We start from the raw sequence: 21,056 nt of genomic DNA, 5'->3' as shown, positions 1-21,056 counted from the left end.
CTGTAATTGGTTAATCGTGAATCTTTGAAACTCTCACTTGACTAACGTGTTGTCCACAGGTAACATAGCTCCCATGCAAAGCATATCCAGCGGCCTGAAGGAGACTATGAATCCCAATGACATTGTGCAGGATGCGATCCACAACTTCTCCCCAGCATATCAACAGTATGCACAGCAATCGACCAAAGATGAAGTAACACCCAGGCACAATGGACATACCTTGCCTCAAGCATGTACCCATTTTACAGGCCGCCGAAAGACTGGCGAGAAAATTATCCTCATCAGCTCTGAGGATGAGCTGTAGACTTGAGTAATTCTTTTGTTTTTAAAAAAAAAAACAGAAGTGAGATGCTGAGACGGGTAGTGGCTAATCTTTGTCATTCATCCTTCCAGAGATCAGGAATCACTCTGTTCCCCTTTCCTGGGAATCGGGCTGCAATCTTTGATTTTCATTTTCTTCAAGCTGTTTTGACTTGAAGTGATTCCTAAATCTCAAAGTAGAACAATGTGTGGAGGCAGATCCCGGCAAAACCATGGAATTTTACTGTAAGTAACCCGAAGCTGCTGCAGGTGTATGATGTTCCGTACATATGCACACACACTCAAATCACACATTCTTGTGATCTCCTGTGTCTCTCATGCACACACTATAACTTCACCCTCTCATACATTCTCCTGCTAACATACAGGCACAGTCATGTTCACTGTTTTGCACATACATGCTTGGCCTTGTGATCGTACCCCTCTCCCTTGGTCTGAACTGCATGGTCTCTTTCCTACATTGTGGTACGGAGTGAACATTAATCTGTTCTCTGGATTGTTTGATGCATTATTGATCTGAAGAATCTCCCACAGTTAAGGTATCGGTTTCAGAGATTATTCGCACATTCTGTGTAAAATCACTGAGGGATAGATGTATTTTCTATAACTGAAATTTTTAAATACCTGGTTAGTTAATGACGGATGAGCAGAATGTCTGTCAGCTTTGTTGCGCTAAAGTCTTTTATTATAAACTCATTTCAGAAATGGCTTTTAATCAGTATTTTCCCACCATCAATCTCCAACTAACAATATTCTGGGATCATTGACCAGAAACATTAACTGGATCTGCCACATAAATACTGTGGTTACACGAGCAGGTCAAAGGCTGTTAATTCTGCGCCTCCAAAGCCCCTCTGCCATCTGGAAGGCAGAAGTCAGGAATATGATGAAGTACTCTTCACTTGTCTGAATGTATGGAGCTGCAACAACACTTTAGTAGTTTGACATCATGAGACGAAGCTGCCACACAGTTGATACTCTGTGCACAATCTTAAGCAGTCTCTTCCTCTACCAGTGGTGCATTGTGCCAATTTTGTAAAATCTACATGTTACACTAGCAACTATTCGAGACTCCTTCAATACCTTCTAAATCCACAATTTCTACTACCTAGAAGAAGGGCAGTGGGTACTTGGGAACATTACCTGCAAGTTCCTCTCCAAATTGCACACTGTACTGACTCAGAACAAGGTGACCAGCCAAACACCTGGAACCCACAACCTAACAGCAGTGTGCAGGAGTACCTTCGTTTCTCAGACTTCAGTGGTTCAAGAAGGCCAAGGCAACTGTCACATGTATAATTAGGATGGGTGATAGCTGCTGACCTCACCTGTGCCAGACATCTCGTGAATGATTGATTAAAATATTATTCTGGCTAAAAGAAATACAATTTATAGTGATGCATTCCCCATCTCTCTGTTCCCACAACTACTGACATTATGTGGCCTCATTTGCACTTGTGACTCCTTCATCCTCCAACATGATGGGCGTACAAATGCCAAGACATCTTTAAACAGAAAGGAAGGAAGTTGTGTGTTATTGGATTGAAAAACGTGTTTGGACACCACTGAGAATGCACATTCAAATTAGATCAGTCTAATTGGACACAATACTCTATTGTGCACTTTGCTTAAATGATGGACAATAATTGAGCAAACAGGTACCCTAAGTTTGACAGTCAACAGTAGAAGAATGCTGTTCAGTGTTTGTGCTCTTGCTGTGCTGTATAACCGTACTGATGCTGCCTGGGGAGGTACAGATGGTAAATGATCCTTCCACGCCAGGCTCTGAATTTACAAATTTAAAGTCAAGTACTGAAAAGCAGATAACTAATCACAAATTATGCCCACCTCTCATGTAGTTAACTGTTTGTTTGTGCTCACAACTATATTAATTTCAAGAACTAATTGTTGTAGGAAATCAGCAACTACAGAGCCAGATTCAGGATCCCTAAGCAGTTTACATCATGTTTACGTTCTTCATTATAACAGGAAGTAGAGCATTATAAATTGATTAAAGGATTGGAGTAGTTCTAGTTTGAATGACTGTGAATGCATTTAAATGTTTGTGGGGAAGTGGAAGAATAATTGTATGTACTATATGACTAATTTTGTTATGAAGCAACTGGACTCTGAGTCTTACTTTGTTTTTGTCTAGTTCTTAAGTTTTTAAAATTATTATTTGCTGCTATTTTGATACTTGCATCATTTCCATGGACAACAGGGTTATTGCAAGAGTGCAACTAGGTTAGGATAGCCCTCTGATACAGTCATGAATCGGAATGTATTTTTCCATGATTATTTATCAAAGCTTTGGCAAAAATGTAGTTTGCTAATTAGCACTGATATCATAGAATCCAGTTAGACCAGCAACTTAACACTTTCTTTCCAAATGCTAATCCCCATGCATGATGGTTTGAGGGCTCACTGCTTCTTCCTTAAATAGAAGCTCAACCAGTTTCTATCAACCAACATCCTCCTCTACCTATTTATGTTCAACAATTCACCCTTTAACTCCTCTCCCTTTTTCCAAATAGGAGGTGATACCAAGTGTACCTGCATCAGTTTCAGTATGTCTACCTTTTTGCAGGATATGTTGAACATTCCTTGTTCTAGTTGTAAGTGCATGTTGGGGGTGGGGTCAGGAAGAATTGGAAAAGGTCTTTGCCTTGCTTTCAGTTTTCCACCCTACTCAATACATCCTTGACTCATTGATTGTACCTTGACTACACTTCCTCCACCAGCCTATGTATTCAACAGATCATTTCTCGCCACCTCCAGCATGATGGCATCATGTAACACAACTTTGTCTTCCTCCCCTTTCACTACATCAAAGGGATCATTCACTCTGTAAAACCCAGTTCCATTCCAAACACACTGTTCCCTTCCCACAGCACCTTTCCACTTCCCCTTCAGGTGTAACACTTCCCCTTCAACCTCCTCTCTCTCTCTCCATTAGCCAAAGTGCTAAACACTCATTTCAGATGAAACAGCAATTTATTTGTACTTACAGCAGACTAGACTGAAAGTAGTATTTGCTCACAATGCAGTTTCTTTCACACTGGGGAGACAAATACAGATTGGGTACCTTTTCGGTCCAGAAGCATGCCTATAAGCCTCTGGTCATTGTCATTCTCCTCATGCTGACATCTGTCTTTGTCCTACTTGTTGAAAGCTTGAGAAGAACTACCTTTGTTTCAGTTAGGTATTTCACAGCCTTGCAGCTTGATACAGATTTCAGCAACTTCAGCCCACAATCTCTGCTCAGTTTTTTTTTTGTTACCTTTTCTTTGGCTTTGGTTTTTTCTTATTTTTGCATTCAGTCAGCAGCACACTGCTCTGTGTCCTTCTTTTGTTTATTTTCTTGTTCCATTACCATTCCCTTCAGCCCTGTAAAACTAATTCTTCCCTCACTCCATATCCCCTGACTTTTTATCCTTTTGTCTGACTCCTCATCCTCGCTTTAACTATTACATGTGTAACTTTTCTCCAGTTCTGCTGGAAGGCCACAAAACTGAAGCATTAAGTTTGCTTCTCTCCCCATAAATGCACCTGACCTGCTGAGTCTCTCCAGCATTTTCTGATTTTATTGATGCTAAATTGTTGGCATTTGTGTCTCTGGTCAGGAGTTGCTGTGTGGAAGCAATATACTACCTCAGGAGAGCAAATCAACCCTGCAATGCACCACTTCCTTTGCAGAAATATCAGTTGTCTGCAGTGAGATGATATTTGGAATAAGTGTCAACCATGGCGTACTGTGTAGAGCTGTTTTGAGTGAAAGATTACTTTCAACCTCCACTCCACAGACTTAAGCACATAATCTAGGCTGATGCTCCTATACAGCAGTGAGGAGTGCCACAATATCTGAGGTAGTGGTTTTTTGAGAAATATTGAAAAGAAATGCATGTTAACTATTCCTCTGCATTATTTCAAAGAGAATGGGGGGTTCTCCCTTCTGCCCCAGCAAATATTTATCCCTTATCTAACATCACTAGAACAAGTTACGTGTTCATCACATTGCCATAGGTATTTTAAAACAATCTATTCTGACATTATAGAAGAGGTGGGACTTGAACCCTGGGTCTTCACCTTAAAGATAGGGACACTAGCTACAGTGCCATCATATTGTTACGTACAGGACCTCATGTTAAAATTGACTCTAGCATATCCTAAAGTACTTTGGGATATGGAGGTCATGAATTGTGATAAAAGTCTTGGCGAGAATCAGATTTCAAACAGGAATCTCCCTCCCTGAAGGAGGAAAAAAATCAATTTTTAAAAGTATTTTTATTTATTGTTTTTCCATTATCCATCAATGTAAATTTAAAATTAATATTTTATCTCCTAGCAAGAAGTGCCAGCACACCGCGCCCCCCCCGCCACATCCCCCATTTCATTCTTTGCAAGAACCCACAGTGATAACACAGATGCTGTTAACAAGAGGGAGAAATGACGTGTGCAGATGACTGTCTGAGAATACAGCAGTCACTATCTCCTCCTATGTTGAACTCCTGGAAGTAGTCCAAATGTTGAAATCGAAGTACCTCATTCCCCCAGCTGGTCCATCCGGGCTGCAGATTTCGGGCAAACAGCTCCAGGCATTCAGGGTTTGGTCTAGTCAATCCTTTCAGTGCCTCCCCTAATGGCGGCTTGTGGGAATGAAGGAGACAGGGAACACTGACCAGCAGCTTGTGGTCAGGCACTGGGACTGTTTCTGTGACATGTTCTCCATTTTGTTTTTCTGGGCTTCCTTTATACCTGCCTAGAACCAGGATCTCATAGGGTTTCTTGTGGGTGGAGTCTAAAGGGACCACAAACTCTCCGTGCTGGGTTATCTTCACCCAGTGCCACTCTGCAACTACGTCAACGGACCAGCTAGGGTATAACTCTTCCTTGACAAAGCGCAGGTGTCTTTGCCGATTGGTGACCCAGCTCACCACCAGGCAGCCTGGAGCTGAGAGTGCTGGCACAGGAATCTGTTGGATCTGCCAAGGGAAGAGGTGACTGTAGCCTTTGCTTCTCTTGACTGACTTATTTTCCCAGGGTGGGTCCAAAGTAATCACGTCATATTTTTTGTAGCCCAAGAGGGGTTCCATGCAGGAGATGTCTGACAGGAGGAAGCTAGAGTGTGGTGGCAGTAAGTACCTCTGCCCCATCAACATCACAATTCTGGCACAGTCTGTGCTATTCTCAGTCAGGTGGCCGAGCAGATTCAGGTTTGTTGTGGAATCTGCCTCATTGCTTATTACCTGCACAGACTGGTACTGCTCCTGTGTCATCTGCTTTGCCATTGAGCAAAGCTCCACCAACATAGAGTCAGCAACCACTGGAGTGATTTGTCTCTTAATGCATTCTCTTCCAGCTGGTATCCTTGAGACTATGCCTTGCTCCTTAAAGTCCTTGCTTTGTTCTATCAGCTTTCTAGTGCCACTCCAAATAGCCAGGCTGACCTGTTTATGGTATTCCTCTGCTTCTATCTCTCCTTGGTTCAGTGCATGACTTTTCCTCTTGCGCTTTCTGCCTTTTGGTCTTGAGTCTCCACCCACTGGCTCCTGATCTTTTGGTTCTGTGTCAGCAATGTGGGGCTTCTCAATGTCAAAATATGCTGCCTTGAAAATGTATCGACAGCATCGGGTATCAGGTGGAATGTGATGGCAGCATCTGTACAACTGGTTGATGTAGGCTTGGTGATCCAGTAGCCATCCCACAGAGTCACTCTTGACTACAGACATCACTCCCAACACTTGCAGCAAGAACAGAGAGTTTGTTTGAGTGTCGTCTCCTGCTTCCACTCTCTGCTAACTCAGACTCTTCCTTCACCATTAACTGGCCCACTTCCCTTTCCCCACTGTCTCTCCTCCACTCTCACTTGTTTGAAAGGTATACAAAGAAATCTGTTTTCAGCAGATCATTAGCTGCTACTTCAGTTGTAAACCTGAAACTTCCAAATGCCAGTATGGAAATCTGTGGATTAAACCCAAAAAAAATTGTTAGTTTGCAATAAGACTATGATGAGTGAGTACAAAGTTCATTCTTGAGGACCAAACGTAAAATTGACTTTAAAAGCACAATAAATAATCCGTACACCACATGGGTTTACTGCCATGGTTTAAGTTATTGTATTAGTCTGCCGCACCCGACTACCGAATATCAGTCACAGTGATCGTTTGATTTACTCATCCAGCATCTTCCCTCCACACATTGACTTGACAAGTATCATGTAGTAACATCTCAACAGAGGTGTGACACCATTTGACATGAGCACAGCACCTCCCTCAGTGTACCACATTGTGCCTTGTTAAAATGAATTAATGTGCATTTACCATGAGCCTTTCAAATTTCAGAGCCTTTCAAATTTCAAAACCTCCCAAAGTGTTTTACTTTAGTGCTGATGAAACATGGTACTGTTAGGTGTTTTTCAGATGTGATATTAATCCAAGGCCCAATCTGTTCTCTCAAGTAATCTGAAAATATCCCATGACACTTATGGAAATAACAGGAGAGTGTCCTAGTATTCAGGCCAATATGTATCCCTCAAGCAATATTACTAGAAGCAAATTATCTGGCTAAGTATAATGCTGTGGTTTGGGATAATGCTGTGTGAAAATTGGCTGCTTTACATTACAACATTAAATAGATTTAAAGTACTTCATTGGATGTAAAGCACATTGATACAAATACAAGTCTTTCTTCAAGCCAATTCAATATTTCTGGAAAATTACTGTTTAAGGTTGGAAATGATCATCTCTCAGGATACTGAATCTTGAATTCTCTATCTTAGAGTTATGTATGCTCAGTAATTGAATATATTCAAGAATGAGATCTGTATAGGTTGAACATGTAGGAAATTGAGGGATCTTGTGACAGCGTGCAAAGATTGCGTTGAAATAGAAGATAACCATGGTCTTGTTGAATAAAGGAGTTGGAACAAAGTGAAAACGATATTAAATAACAGAGGAGGCTCAACGTTCATGCAGCCTTCTCCTGTCACTTGTTGAAGTAAGCCATTTGTCCCAACTCTCCCATTCAACCAAGGCTGCCTTCTACTTTCACAAACCATTCCCATATTCCTCAATCCTTTAAAATTCCAAAATCTCTCAGAATTTCAAAACATTCATAACCCTGGAGTAAAACAAACCTCTCATCTTGGACAGTTCCCTTATTCTAAGATTGTGACCCTGTGTTCCACATTATGTTCTTATTACCATCTTGGAAATCCCTCCCTAACTATAGCATGGGTCTACCTACAGCAAAGCAGCTCATTATCACCTTCAAGAGCAATTAGAGATGGGCAATAAATATTGGCCCAGCCAGCGACATACACATCCCATGAAGGAATTAAAGAAAAAGGCTAGGGTTGTATGGGCATTCTGGATCTTGTGCAGCTTTGCCCAATTCATGAACAATGACTAATAGTGACTTATAATTAAAGATCTTAATTTTGTGAGGGACACGATGATTTGGATTGCCTGCAAATTACTTTATACTCTGGTTAACTGGTTACAGGCTTAACAATGATGTTAGAAATGCCCAAAATACAGTTTATTGTAAAGTCACCATTATTCTAGAAAGTCAGCAAAGCCATACCTTTCCTTCCTGAAATATATCCCTATCTTATTAGAAAGATAAAACTTAACATACTTTTTATAGTTTCACAAAAATAAATGTTCCCACAGTCAATGAAGCACTCTCCCTCTTTACTGGATTGGTCTGATGACTTTATAATTATTTAAAAAAGTGGGATGGGGGTGGGGGAAGAATTTTCCATGGGATCCAGAGTTTTTGGGATGTTGGGTCAGTGGGCAGAGATTCTCCACAACTTCAACAATTCCTCGCTATCAGTTTAAGTATTTAGCAGCCCGGTGGCTCAGTGGTTATCACTGCTACCTCACAGCACTAGGGACCCGGGTTCAATTCCTCCCACTGTCCAAAGATATGAAGACTATGGATTGGCTATGCTAGATTAGGTGGGTTATAGGGGATGGGTCTGGGTGGGATGCTCTGAGAGTCAGGGTGGACTTGTTGGGCCGAAGGGCCTGTTTACACACCATAGGGATTCTGTGACAAATTCTATCAACAATTCCCATTCAATTTTGCTGTCAGCTGTGGCAAAATAATTGCAGGATGTGGCCACTAGGTAGTTCTGTAGCTTGCAATTCTGGAGTCTAGTTCAACTGTTGTCCTTTATAAGATTATTACTGGGGGAAAACAATAATATTAAACTGCTAACTCTGTGTTAGACTAAGGCTAAGTTACCACTGCAGTTCTAACTGAATGTTAGTCAATGATGAACTTGCTACAGTGTAGCTAAACTGGTACTCTCCTTCAGTGTCTAACCAACTTTCATGTGTTTTTTTTTAACAATGATCTGTACAATTTGTCAGATCCGACAGGGTTACTTGAACAATGAAAAGATTCAAATTCCAAATTTATTGTTGTGATGTATTAGTGGAAATAATTTTGTAAATAAAGACATTTTTCTGAATACGTGCAAAATCCTGTTTTCTAATTTGTTAAGTTTTTGCTATGAAACTGCTAACTTGAATTAGAGAGTGGATTTGTTTGCAGCTACTTATTGAAGTATTATCGAAACACAGATATCTAGACAGTTTTGAGGAGGGAAATGCAACAGCCAACTTGCATACAGCAAGATCTTACAAACAGGAATATGATAATTACCCTATGATCTGATTTAGGTGATAGGTGAATATTGATCAAGAACACAGAGGAGTACTCCTCTGCTCTTTGAAATAGTACCAAGTAACCTGACTAGTCCGACAAATTTGAATGTCTCATCCCAACCTCAAACATTCCTGCACTCCTTCAGTACTCCATTACAGTGACAACATGGATTTTATGCTCAGATCACTGTAGTGAGACTTGAACCCACAATTTTCTGCCTCAGAAGTGCAAGTTTTAGCAGCTAAGTCAAGCATAAGGCATTTTATAGATGTGCCAAAGGTGATACATAAGACCTCCTGTTCAGCATGGTGTGAAGATTACAGAACCAAAGTGTTAAGATGCAGATCAACCACGATCTAACTGAATATTTTAACAGGATCAAGGGGTTAAATTACTACTCCTGCTCCCATGTTCCTGTGTGTTGTAACCTCTTCCAGTGTAGGTAAACACGTTTTTTTTTTATTCACTCACAAGTTGTAGGTGTCATTGACTAGACCAGCATTTATTGCCCGTCCTTAAATCACCAGAATCAACCACATTGCTGGTTGGTCTGGAGTTTATGTATGGGCTAGACCAGGTACAGATGGCAGTTTCCTTCCCTAAAGGACGTTAGTGAATAGGATGGGTTTTTCCTGACAATTTGCAATGATTTCACGGACAGAACTAGACTCTTAATTCAAGTTGTACCATCCGCCATGGTGGAATTCAAACTCCGGTTTGCAGAACATTAGAAACAAAGACAGAAATTGCAGGGAAAACTTGGCAATCTGGCAGCATCTGTGGGCCAAAAGCAAAGTTAACGTTTCTGGTCCAGCGACCCTTCTTCAGAACTGATTTTAGCTAAGAAAAGATTAGCAGTTTTCTCTGCTGAGTTTCTCCAGCAATTTCCGTGTTGCTTCTGATTTCCAGCATCTGCAATTTTTTTTTTCTCTCAGAAAATTAGCTGGGTGTCTGGATGAAAAGTCAAGCAATAAAACCGCTAGGCTATTGCCTCCCCACAGGGTTGAAATTAATCTTCAGAAATTCCTCTAGCACAAAGTCAAAATCTAACTGTTCATTATTCTCTGGGACATAGCGTGAAAGAAATGTGACACTCACTTCACTACAGCAGTCTTTATTAGAGGATTCTGTGCACCAATCTTCTAGAGCTCCTCCTTTTAGTTCTCTGCTGAGGAAGCAGGAATTTAACAGATCCAAATGTCAAGCATTGAAATGAATAAACACTGACTAGGGTAATTATTTCGTCATCCAGCATACACACAGCTCAACTCATAGTAGGAAGTTACATCACAGGAAGAGGAAGTTATGTCATGAGCTGATTAGACTGCACCTTTAATGAATGTTTAATCAATTCAGTGATGAAAGGCTAGAGTGTTTGAATTTTGCATGCTGGAATTGTCTTCTGATGCTATTGTTGATTTAAAACATTGCCCAGTGACTCACCTAGTCCTGAAAGTTAAGTCAATGATAATCTACAGTATTATGGCACAGGAGGTGATTCAGCCAATTATGTCTTTGTTGGCACTTTGAAAGATCTCATCGATTAGTTACACTGCTCCCCCGCTCTTTCCCCACAGATTTACAACTTCCTTGCCTTCAAAAAAAGTTGATGAGGGCAGTGCGGAAGACGTTGATAATGTAATGTGGAGGTGCTGGTGTTGGACTTGGATGTGCAAAGTCGGAAGTCACAGAAGACCAGGTTATAGTCCAATAGGTTCATTTGAAATTGAGAGTTTTCAGGGCACTGTTCCTTCATCAGATGAAGTCACCCTATGAAGGAGCAGTGCTCTGAAAGCATGTGGTTTCAGATAAACCTGTTGTCGTGTGACCTCTGATGTTGTTTACGTGAGCTTCAATAAAGCCTTTGGCATGGTTGACTAATTAGTGAAGTTATATCACATGGGATTCAGGGTGAGCTTGCCAGTTTGATACAAAATTGGCTTGACAGGAGACAGAGGGTGGAGATTGTTTCGCAGACTGGAAGCCTGTGATCTTCAGTGTTCCACTTTTGTTTGTCATTTATATAAACAATTTAGATGAGAATGTAGGAGGCATGGTTAGTAAGTTTGCAGATGATACTAAAATTGGTGGTACAGTGGACATTGAAGAAGTTATCTAAGGATTACAAAGAGATTTTGATCAATTGGGTCAGTGGGCTGAGGAGTGGCAGATGGAGTTTAATTTGGATAAAAGGTATTGCATTTTGATAAAACAAACAAGGGCAGGATTTGTACAATTAATATTAGGGCCCTGGGCAGTATTGTAGAAGATAAAGACCTAGGGGTTCAGGTACATAATTCTTTGAAATTTGTGTCACAAGTAGACAGGGTGGTGAAGAAGGCATTTAGCACACTTGCCTTCATTGCTCAGACCTTTTGCCTATAGGAGTTGGAATGTCATGTTGAGGTTGTACAAGATGTTGGTGAGGCCTCTTCTGGAATATTGTGTGTAGTTCTGGTCGCCCTGCTATAGTAACGATGTTATTAAATTGGAGAAGGTTCAGAAAAGATTTACCTGGATGTTGCTGGGAATGGAGAGTTTGAGTTATAAAAATAGGTTGAGACTTTTTTCACAGGAGCATAGGAGGTTGAGGGGTGACCTTGTACAGGTTTATAAAATCATGAGGGGCATAAGGTGAATTGCAAGGGTCTTTTCCCTAGGGTGGGGGAGTTCAAAACTAGGAGACATATCTTTAAGGTGAGGGAAGAAAGTTTTTTAAAAAGGACATGAGGGTCAGCTTTTTTACACAGAGTGGTTCATGTGCAGAATGAACTGCCAGAGGAAGTGGTGGATGCAGATACAGTTGCAACATTTAAAAGACATTTTAATAAGTACATGAATAGGAAAGGTTTGGAGAGATATGGGCCAAATGCAGGCAGGTGGGACCAGTTTAATTTGGGAACATGATCAGCCTGGACTAGTTGGACAGAACAGTCTGTTTACACACTATGACTCTATGACTATCATTCTAAGTATTTGGTTGATTCCTCCTTGAGAGTTACATCTGCTTGTACCAACCTTCTATGCTGTATCCAGATCATTTGAATGTTACTCAGCACTTGTTAGCCTGAATATTGTCCAGGTTTTACTGCATATAGACACGGACTGCTTCAGTATTTGAGGAATGATGAACAGTGCTCGGTTAATATCTCAACTTCTGTCTCAATGGAGGAAGGTCAGTGATGAAGCAGCTAAAATGGTTAGGCCTAAGACACTATCATGAATAGTTCCTGCAGTGAATATCCAGGACCGAGATGACTGACTTCCAACAATCACAACTATCTTTGTGCTCCAATCAATGGAGGGTTTTCCCCCTGATTCCCGTCGACTCCAGTTCTGCTTTGGTTCCTTGATGCCATACTCAGTCAAATGCTACCCTGATGACAAGAGAAGTCACTCCCACCTAACCTTTGGAGTTCAGTTTTCTGTCCTTTGGACCAAGGCTATAATGAGGTCCAGAGGACCACACAGATCCTGACCTAGTATAGGCTACAGAAAAGAACAGCCTTCAGACCAACCAACTAACAACTGAATAGCGCCTTTGTGAATAGTGATAGTGAATGTCAGTGGGTGTTGTGTGAGGCCAAAGTCCGGTGTGGCCACTCATCCTGATCAAATAGCCAGTCTGGCATCTTGAGAGATTCGGAACAGTTGTAAAAGTGGTAATGGGGCTTAGTGGTAGTACTCTTGACTCTTACTCAGAAATGATGTGGAGATGCTGGTGTTGGACTGAGGTGGACAAGGTCAGAATTCACATGACACCAGGTAAGTGTTTAACAGGTTTATTTGAAATCACAAGCTTTTGGAGTGCTGTTCATTCAACAGGCGAGTGACCACCTGACAAAGGAGCAGCACTCCGAAAGCTTGTGATTTCAAATAAACCTGTTGGACTGTGACTTCTCACCTTACTCAGAAAGTTATGGGATCAAGTTTCACTCCAGAAATTTGAGCTCAAAACTCTAGATGTTACTCCCCTTGAGGGCTGCACTATGGGAGGTATTTTGTTTAAGACAATAAACCAAGGTCCCAGCTGCTATCTTATGTAGATGTAAAAGATGCCTGGTACTATTTTGAAGAATGACAGAGCTGTTTTGCCTGAAACTCTGACCAATATATATCCCTCAACATCATTAAAAACAGATTTCTGCTAATTATCATATTGCTGTTTGCAGATACTTGATGTACAAAGTGGCTGCTGTATTTGCTACATTACAACTACACTTCATTGGCTGTAAACCACTTTGGGAGAACCAGGGATTATGAAAGGTGCAACCAATCACAGGCATTTACTTTTGTTCATCTTCCCACCCTTGTCACTGTTGGTTACTGAAAACTTCTTACATTTCTAATTTTCCCAGATCTGACGAAAGGTCACTGACCTGAAATATTAAACCGTGTTTCTCTCTGCATAGAAACTGACATTTGTTATAAGCAACAGGCACTGAGGTATAGTACTATCACATTCCTGCTAGTGGTGCTACTGAGCCATTGAAAGTTGAGCTCTCAGAGAGGAATTGCAACAGAAAGGAACTGAACCCTATATGTGAAACAAAGAACTGTGGATTCTGGAAATCTGAAACAAAAACAGAAATTGCCGGAGAAACTCTGATGAAGAGTCACGGAACTTGAAATGTTACCTCTGCTTTCTTCCCACAGATGCTGCCAGACCTGCTGAGTTTCTCCGGCAATTTCTGTTTTTGTACTCTGTATACATTTATTATGTTTTAATTTTCTACAAACGTTTCTTGTATTCCTTCCTCTATTGGGTTACCTATGGCTCAGTTGGTAGCACTGTTTTTCTCATTCAGAAAATTGTGGGTTCAAATCCCCTCAAGAAACTTGAATACAAAACTCTTGGCCGACCTTCCACTGCAGTACTAAGATGGAATTGGGATGCTGTTTTTGGGATGAGGTTGAGATATTAAACTAAGTCTACCTTCTTAGATGGACGTAAAAGATCCCATGAAGGGCCCACTTATGGTGCAGCGGTGGTGTCCCTGCCCCTAGACCAAGAGGCCCAGGTTCAAGTCCCACCTGCTTCAGAGATGTGTGATAATCATCTCTGAACAGGATAATTAGAAAAATGGGTTAAATAAAAAAAATAAAAAATTTCCACCCTCTATCACCTAGAGTGATTAACATTGCACAGAGTGAGACCAGAATCTCTCAACTTCCTGCTCTATATGTCTCAATTACTCAGGCAAGATGTGTATTGTAACTGGTAAATTTGTTGCTTTGTTACTTCTGTTTATGGTAAGAAATAAAAAATGGCAAATTTTGAAGAAAAGCAGTGGAGTTTTCCCATATCTTAACCAGCAACAGAGACAGATTATCTGATCATTATTAGATTAAGTTTGTGGGAGTTATTATGCAAACATTGGCTGCCACGTTTTCTACAGTACATCAATGACTACATTTCAAAAGTAAACCACTGACTGGATAGGACATCCTGAGTTTAGAACCCAAGTCCCTTTTCCTCCTCTTCCTAATGCTCAGAGAGCACCTTTTAGTAGTGCATAGTACCTCCTGAGAAATGTTGATAGAATAAATAAGGAGAAACTGTTTCATTTGGTGGGGGAGTTACCAACAGAAGACACAACTCGAAGACGATTGGCTAAAAAGCCTGAGGACAGATGAGTTTCTTTCACACTGTAAGTTGTGATGATCTGGGATGCACTGTCTGAAAAGGATAGTTGAAGCAGAATCAATGAAAATATTTCAAATGTGAATTAGCTAATTAAAGAATTGTAGGGAGCAAGCAGGGATAGGGGGAGGTGGTGCTGACTGAAGAACTGATTGAAAGAGTCAGCACATGTACAATGGTCAAATGGACTCCACTGTGTTGTGAAATTCTGATTCAGCCAAGTGACTTTCATCCATATCACATATGAATCTTGATATAGAGCATGACAAACCATCTTACTGCAATAAGAGAGGGAGAGCAAGAGGATTTTCAGTTAAATCTATCTTTGTTTTCACCCAATCTTCACATAAACATCCATCCAAAAGGGATGGAAAGTGATCAAAAGAAAGAATCTAATTTCTTCCCTCTGCATAGCAAGTGCACCAACCACTCTCTATCACCAGCACTATCACCAAGACTGATTAACACTGCACAAGAGTGAGACCAGCATCTCTCACCTTCCTGCTCTATATGTCTCAATTACTCAGGCGAGATGTACATTGTAATTGGTAAATTTGTTACTTCTATTTATGATAAGTACAGTGTTTCAGTCCAATAAATACTATGCCACTTACCTTGATTATAGTACACGTCTTTGAGCTGCAATGGAGTAAAATAATGCACAATGACATAGGAATTTTTATGAACAGTAATTAGTTCAAACAAGCCTACTGATCGGTCTCAAAGACCTTCCCTCAACTCCTAGACTGCGGAACACATCCACTCCAGAGATCTGAACACAAAATCATGGTTGACACTCAAATGTAGTATTGATGGTCTGTGGGTGCTGCCTTTAGATGCAATGTTAAACCAAGGCTGCATCACAAAAGCAAAATACTGGAAATCTGAAACAAAAACAGAAACAAACACAAAAAACAAGTTTTGAAACATTAACTTTGTTTCTTGCTCCACAGGTGCTGCCAGACCCAGAGTGTTTCAATAGTTTTAGTTTACACTCCATTGTCCCTCTTAGATGGACATAAAATAAACTCCCATGATAGTAGTTCAAAAAAGAGCAAAGATTTCTCCCCTTGACCTGGCATGTACTTATCCATCAACCAACACTGAAAACAGACTAACTATCTGCTATTTGTAAGAGTTTATTCCGGGTAAACTGATTGCAATGTGTCCTATATTCAGGGTAATTGATTGTTCAGAATAAACTTAAATAATGTTAGGACCATGTGAGGTAGCATTGAGACCAAGTCTGGGATAGGTGTCCCTCTTCTATGGTGAAGAACTCATGTCGTTTTAATTTTGAAACTGTGCTTTCTGTAGCACCTTTTCTCTATGTTTATTGAAAATAGATGTTCAATCAAGATTGAAAATAGATATTATCTACAGATTATGTCTACAAGATTCAAAGGTACCAATTTAATTTTGATTTATTTATGCAACTTGAATTTATATGCCAAATTTAAGTCAATAATTTCACCTCTGAATTGAACTCAGAGTTAATTTTCCAGCTACCATTCAATGTAAACCTGATTTGGTTGCTTTAATATGTATGTTTAATTTTTATTAACATATCTTCTTTTTATGATTCAGACAATTCATGCCATAAATGATCCCAATCAAAAGCTTAATGTAAACGTGAAATCTTGCGATAAATGTTCCTTTATATGACACTGTGCAGGAACAGGAGGAACTGCGATGGCCATACAGGCAGGCCCATCAGTAGAGGCAAGATTGGGACAGCACTGGAGAAAGGACAGAATTAGGTCTAAGGGCAGGCTCTGATGACACCAAGGTCTCATAAAATGTTGGTTTGCACAGCTTTTACCATCCACTATTTTTAGCAAGTGATTTCATCACTAAATGAGATATTTCCAAACTATTGGTCAAATGTGTGATGAGTATAGTCATATATAGAATTGAGTTCTGAAGAAGGGTCACTGGATCCAAAACATTAACTCTGTTTTCTCTTCACAGATGCTGCCAGACCTGCTGAGTTTTCCCAGCAATTTCTGTTTTTGTTCCTTGAAAAGGACTTGCTTAGATGTACAGCATTTTGCAATATCCTAAGGTTGTGAAAAGTCTTGTGGTACACAGTAATACATCTCAGACTGAGGCTACAGATCCAAATACCACTCCAGAATTTGATAGCTAGGAATGGTGCATTCATAATGCAGCCAATAAATCCTTTCAACATATGCCAATGACAGGCAGTAAGAGCAGGTGATATTCCTGATCATCCATGTGATGAAACAAAATTGAAGCTTCTACCATCACTGTCCATAGCTCCAGGCTACGATATGCATTTAAAAGTATATGTTACCACAGCAACTTGAACTCCTTGGGAGACTCGTTGGCTCAGTTGGTTGGAGAGGATCAGGCTGGTGTCAATAGCACAGGTTCAATCCCTGTTCTGCTGGATTCAAGACCTGCCTCCTGTTATAAAGTGTAGGTTTAGCCCCCGTTCTGAGAACTAAAACCAAAACACCCTCATACAGGCGCCTTGCTCTATAATCTGTAAAAGGAATGTCAAAAGCAGTGTAACCTGCCTTTCAGCAACTTCTACTGGTTAAATAAAATAAATCCCTGACACTCACTTTACCATCAACAAGTAACAATTTATTTATTTATTTAACAATGAACAAATTAACTAAACTATTAACAAACCGAATAAACTCCCTTTCACGACTTAACTATTCCCAAATGAAACAAGATTCTAATAGTACGCTCTTCCAATAAATACAAGTCCTTTTATATTTAAAAAAAACAGAATTTAGTCTCTCAAAATTACAGCCAGGTTACATATCTTCCGGAATGCTCTGTGCCTTCTCTGTCGATTCTTTGGTCAAGAATATTCACTAGTTGTGCTGTAAGTATCTTTGTTATTTGGATGTGCTTTCTCTACTATCTAGAAGAGTCTATGAGAGCCAGTGATTCTCTCTTGAGAGCTGAGAACTATTAACTCTGGCAGATGGCAGTCAGCTCTGCTACTTTGTCCAATTGCCCCCTTCTTTCTATACCCTTGATGACATATCAATATTTTTTACAATAGGATTGGTCCTATGTTGTCAAAACCATTAGATTTAAATTTGATAGGTTTTTGGTATCTAAGTGCCTGGTTCAAATTGATTGGCTAAATTCAAAACTTGTTGTTTTGGTAAAAACTGCTGCTGGCCTGTTAATTGTACAGCTTTTTGATACAAATGTTTCAATTCGGGGGCTGTCTGTGTACTTGCAAACTTTTAAGCTGCTGCTTACAGACATCCATTTAAATCTCTAAGAATAGAAAAGGCAGATCATCTTTTAAAGGGACCACGCAATGCTTTCCCCCTAGCATTTTATAAACACCAAATTCTAACTTTCTGCCTCCCAATCCACAAGTACTCTACCCAACTTCACAACACTGCTTACTCTCTGTGATGGAGATCATGATGTCATGGGTGGATCGGCTTTTGGGGACAGAACTCAATAAAATTTCTCTAGCTTTCATTCTTCACCGATTTCACAATCCTGGTTGTACATTGGTTGTAAAAGTTACACTGTGCCTTGCTTTATCAGTCCACATTTCGTTTGTTGTGTGTATCCAGTATAGTCTAGGCTCTAATCTTTGTGTTCAGTGTCATTTACAATCTTCCTGACAGCACAGTAGTGTACTGTTTCTTACTCTGGGAATCCAGCCTTTTTGAATCTCATCAGTAACTACAGTGCTTCTTGTAGATGGTACATTCTGCTACCATTGTGTCTCAGTAGTGAAGAGAATGAACACTTACGGTGGTGGTTGAGGTGCTAATCAAGTGGGCTGCTCTGCCGTCGTGGTGTCGAACTATTTGAGTGTTACCACAGCTGCACCAATCTGACAAGTGGGTTGTATTTCATCACAATCCTGACTTGTTCTTTATAGCTGGTGGACAGGCATTCTCCTGATCAGTGGTTAACTGACTCCATAATGAAAAATGTGCCTGTATGGGTTAACAAGATGTAGAGCTGGATGAACACAGCAGGCCAAGCAGCATCAGAGGAGCAGGAAAGCTGACGTTTCGGGTCTGGACCCTTCTTCAGAAATGGGGGAGGGGAAGGGGATTCTGAAATAAATAGAGAGCAGGAGGTGGATGGAAGATGGATATAGGAACAGCTAGGTGGAGAGGAGATGGAAAGGTCAAGGAGGCGGGGATGGAGCCAGTAAAGGTGAGTGTAGGTGGGGAGTTAGAATGGGGGTTGGTCAGTCAAGGAAAGACGGACAGGTCAAGGAGGCAGGGATGAGGCTGGTAGGTAGGAGGTGGGAGGAGCGGATAGGTGGGAGAAAAGACGGACAGGTTAGGGAGGCGGGGACGATCTGGGCTGGTTTCGGGATGCGGTAGAGGGAGGGGAGATTTTGAAGCTTGTGAAATCCACATTGATACCATTGGGCTGCAGGGTTCCCAAGCAAAATATGAGGTGCTGTTCCTGCAACCGTCAGGAGGCATCGTTGTGGCACTGAAGGAGGCCCCTGGCAGAGTGAGCACTGGCTGAGTCCCCTGGCAGAGCGAGCACGGGCCAAGTCCCACAGCAGAGTGAGTATGGGCCAAGTCCCACGGCAGAGCGAGTACAGGCTGAATGCCCTGGCAGAGCAAACAGAGGCCGAGTCCCCTGGCAGAACGAACACAGGCCGAGTCCCCTGGCAGAGTGAACACGGGCCGTGTCCCCTGGCAGAGCGAGTACTGGCTGAGTGCCTTGGCAGAGCGAACACAGGCCGAGTCCCCTGGCAGAGCGAGCACGGGCCACGTCCTCTGGCAGAGCGAGCACAGGCCGAGTCCCCTGGCAGAGCTAGCACGGGCCGAGTCCCACGTCAGAGCGAGTACGGGCTGAGGCCCCTGGCAGAGTGAGCACTGGCCTTGTCCCCTGGCAGAGGGAGTACAGGCTGAGTCCCCTGGCAGAGCAAGTACGGGCAAAGTCCTGCGGCAGAGCGAGTATGGGCCAAGTCCCCTAGAAGAGCGAATACAGGCCAAGTCCTACGGCAGAGCAAGTACAGGCTAAGTCCTGTGGCAGAGCAAGTACAGGCTAAGTCCTGTGGCAGAGCAAGCACGGGCAGAGTCCCGCGGCAGAGCGAGCACCGGCAGAGTCCCGCAGTGGAATGAACAGGCAATTCCCAGAGCAGCAGCGTAGCGAGTCCTGGATGGAGGCCGGCACGTGGAGGCAGCGTGGCCTCGTGCTCTGCCGCCTACAGGCACAGACTGGAACTTAAGTACTTATGGTCATTTATCATCATTCTGGACCTTTTTTCACTGTTTCATGCTCATCCATATTCTTTTTTACTCTGTAACAACACTTTTTTTTAAGCTCTATAAGATTTGCACCTGGGTACTCATACCTAAGATGGCGCAATTAAAGGCAGCCATTGTAAAAATTTTCACTACTCCTGTACTTCAGTGCATGTGACAACAAAGGATATTTTATGCTATTCTGTTCTACTGGTTACAATCTCTCAAAGTCACTGCCTATTCTTCAGTACATTTTTTGTTAAACAATCATTGTCATTTGGTTGTAACACTAACACCTCTGAGTCAGAAATATATAGGTTTCTGGTTGTTTAAAAAATCAGCTGTGTTGGTGACTGCAGTAATATCTTCAATTAGGCCTGGTGAGGTTGATAAGTAAAGGATATCAGTGAACCATGTGGGTTTGAATGCCAATGTGACTACTTCTTATGTCCTTTTATGTATCACCCATCTTCTTTATACATTACTATTAGAGGGTTGACTAAACTTCCCATGAAGTTTAATGTCAGCTGTGACTTGAATCGAGTGGCTACCCTTAAAGTAGCTAGAGAAGATGGATTTACCATTCATTCATTTAAAGATACCATTACCGTTTAAGTATCAAATAAACTTATACAACTTACAGCACGGCTTCAGACCTGGTGTTCATCTTCACCTGCCACATGACCCATCCAGTCTGATGCCACTCCACTATACATTTCTGGTAGCCTTTAGCATTTCTCTTCAATGAACTCATTCTTCCAAAATAATTTACGAAATTTGCTTCAAATTTGTTTTGTGCCAGAGAATTCTACCTTCTGTCTGCTGTACAAAGAATCTAGGTTAACATCTTTGATTTTCTTATGCAATTTTTCAAATTTTATGTTAAAGGCACATTTATATTCAGAATTTAATAAATAATTTACATATGGCACACTGTATATAACTTATATTCAATACTATGTTTCACCTAGCAGCCTGCATATAATTTATACTCAGCTTCATATATAAATTAATTAACAATTTTATATAATAGATTATTTATATTGCTCATACATTTTTATATTCTATATTTTAAACGTATTATTTTAGCATTTGGACTGAGTAATAATTATGTAACTTAAATTAAGTATTTGATATGGACTTTATATTCAGTATTTCTTTCCTTTGGAGATTATTTTCGT

General features: G+C 41.0%; 2 protein-coding genes across 16 annotated transcripts in view; one reads left to right on the top strand and one right to left on the bottom strand.

The window, feature by feature from the left end:
- The window catches only part of tmem184a (transmembrane protein 184a), a 35,901-nt gene extending 31,206 nt beyond the window's left edge, over positions 1-4,695 (top strand). For both annotated transcript variants that reach the window (XM_048609358.1, XM_020526540.2), the window contains exon 9: positions 60-4,695. In XM_048609358.1, the coding sequence (XP_048465315.1) occupies positions 60-304 (245 nt within the window). In that variant the 3' untranslated portion in view covers positions 305-4,695. The remainder of the gene's footprint in view (positions 1-59) is intronic.
- The window catches only part of mettl4 (methyltransferase 4, N6-adenosine), a 51,233-nt gene continuing 34,763 nt past the window's right edge, over positions 4,587-21,056 (bottom strand). For 4 of the 14 annotated variants that reach the window (XM_048609353.1, XM_048609347.1, XM_048609343.1 and 1 more), the window contains one exon: positions 4,587-6,282. In XM_048609353.1, coding sequence (XP_048465310.1) covers positions 4,752-6,050 — 1,299 coding nt within the window. In that variant the 5' untranslated portion in view covers positions 6,051-6,282 and the 3' untranslated portion in view covers positions 4,587-4,751. Of the gene's footprint in view, positions 6,283-10,098; positions 10,968-15,258; positions 16,033-18,408; positions 18,660-20,516; positions 20,698-21,056 lie in introns of those variants that run through there. The other 10 variants (XM_048609344.1, XM_048609349.1, XM_048609350.1 and 7 more) reach the window with 8 other exon arrangements.

The sequence above is a fragment of the Rhincodon typus genome, chromosome 21 (assembly GCF_021869965.1).
Source record: "Rhincodon typus isolate 14 chromosome 21, sRhiTyp1.1, whole genome shotgun sequence".
Lineage (NCBI taxonomy): Eukaryota > Metazoa > Chordata > Chondrichthyes > Orectolobiformes > Rhincodontidae > Rhincodon > Rhincodon typus.
Note: the sequence above shows the minus strand (reverse complement) of the source record. Positions and strands in the feature narration are given on the sequence as shown.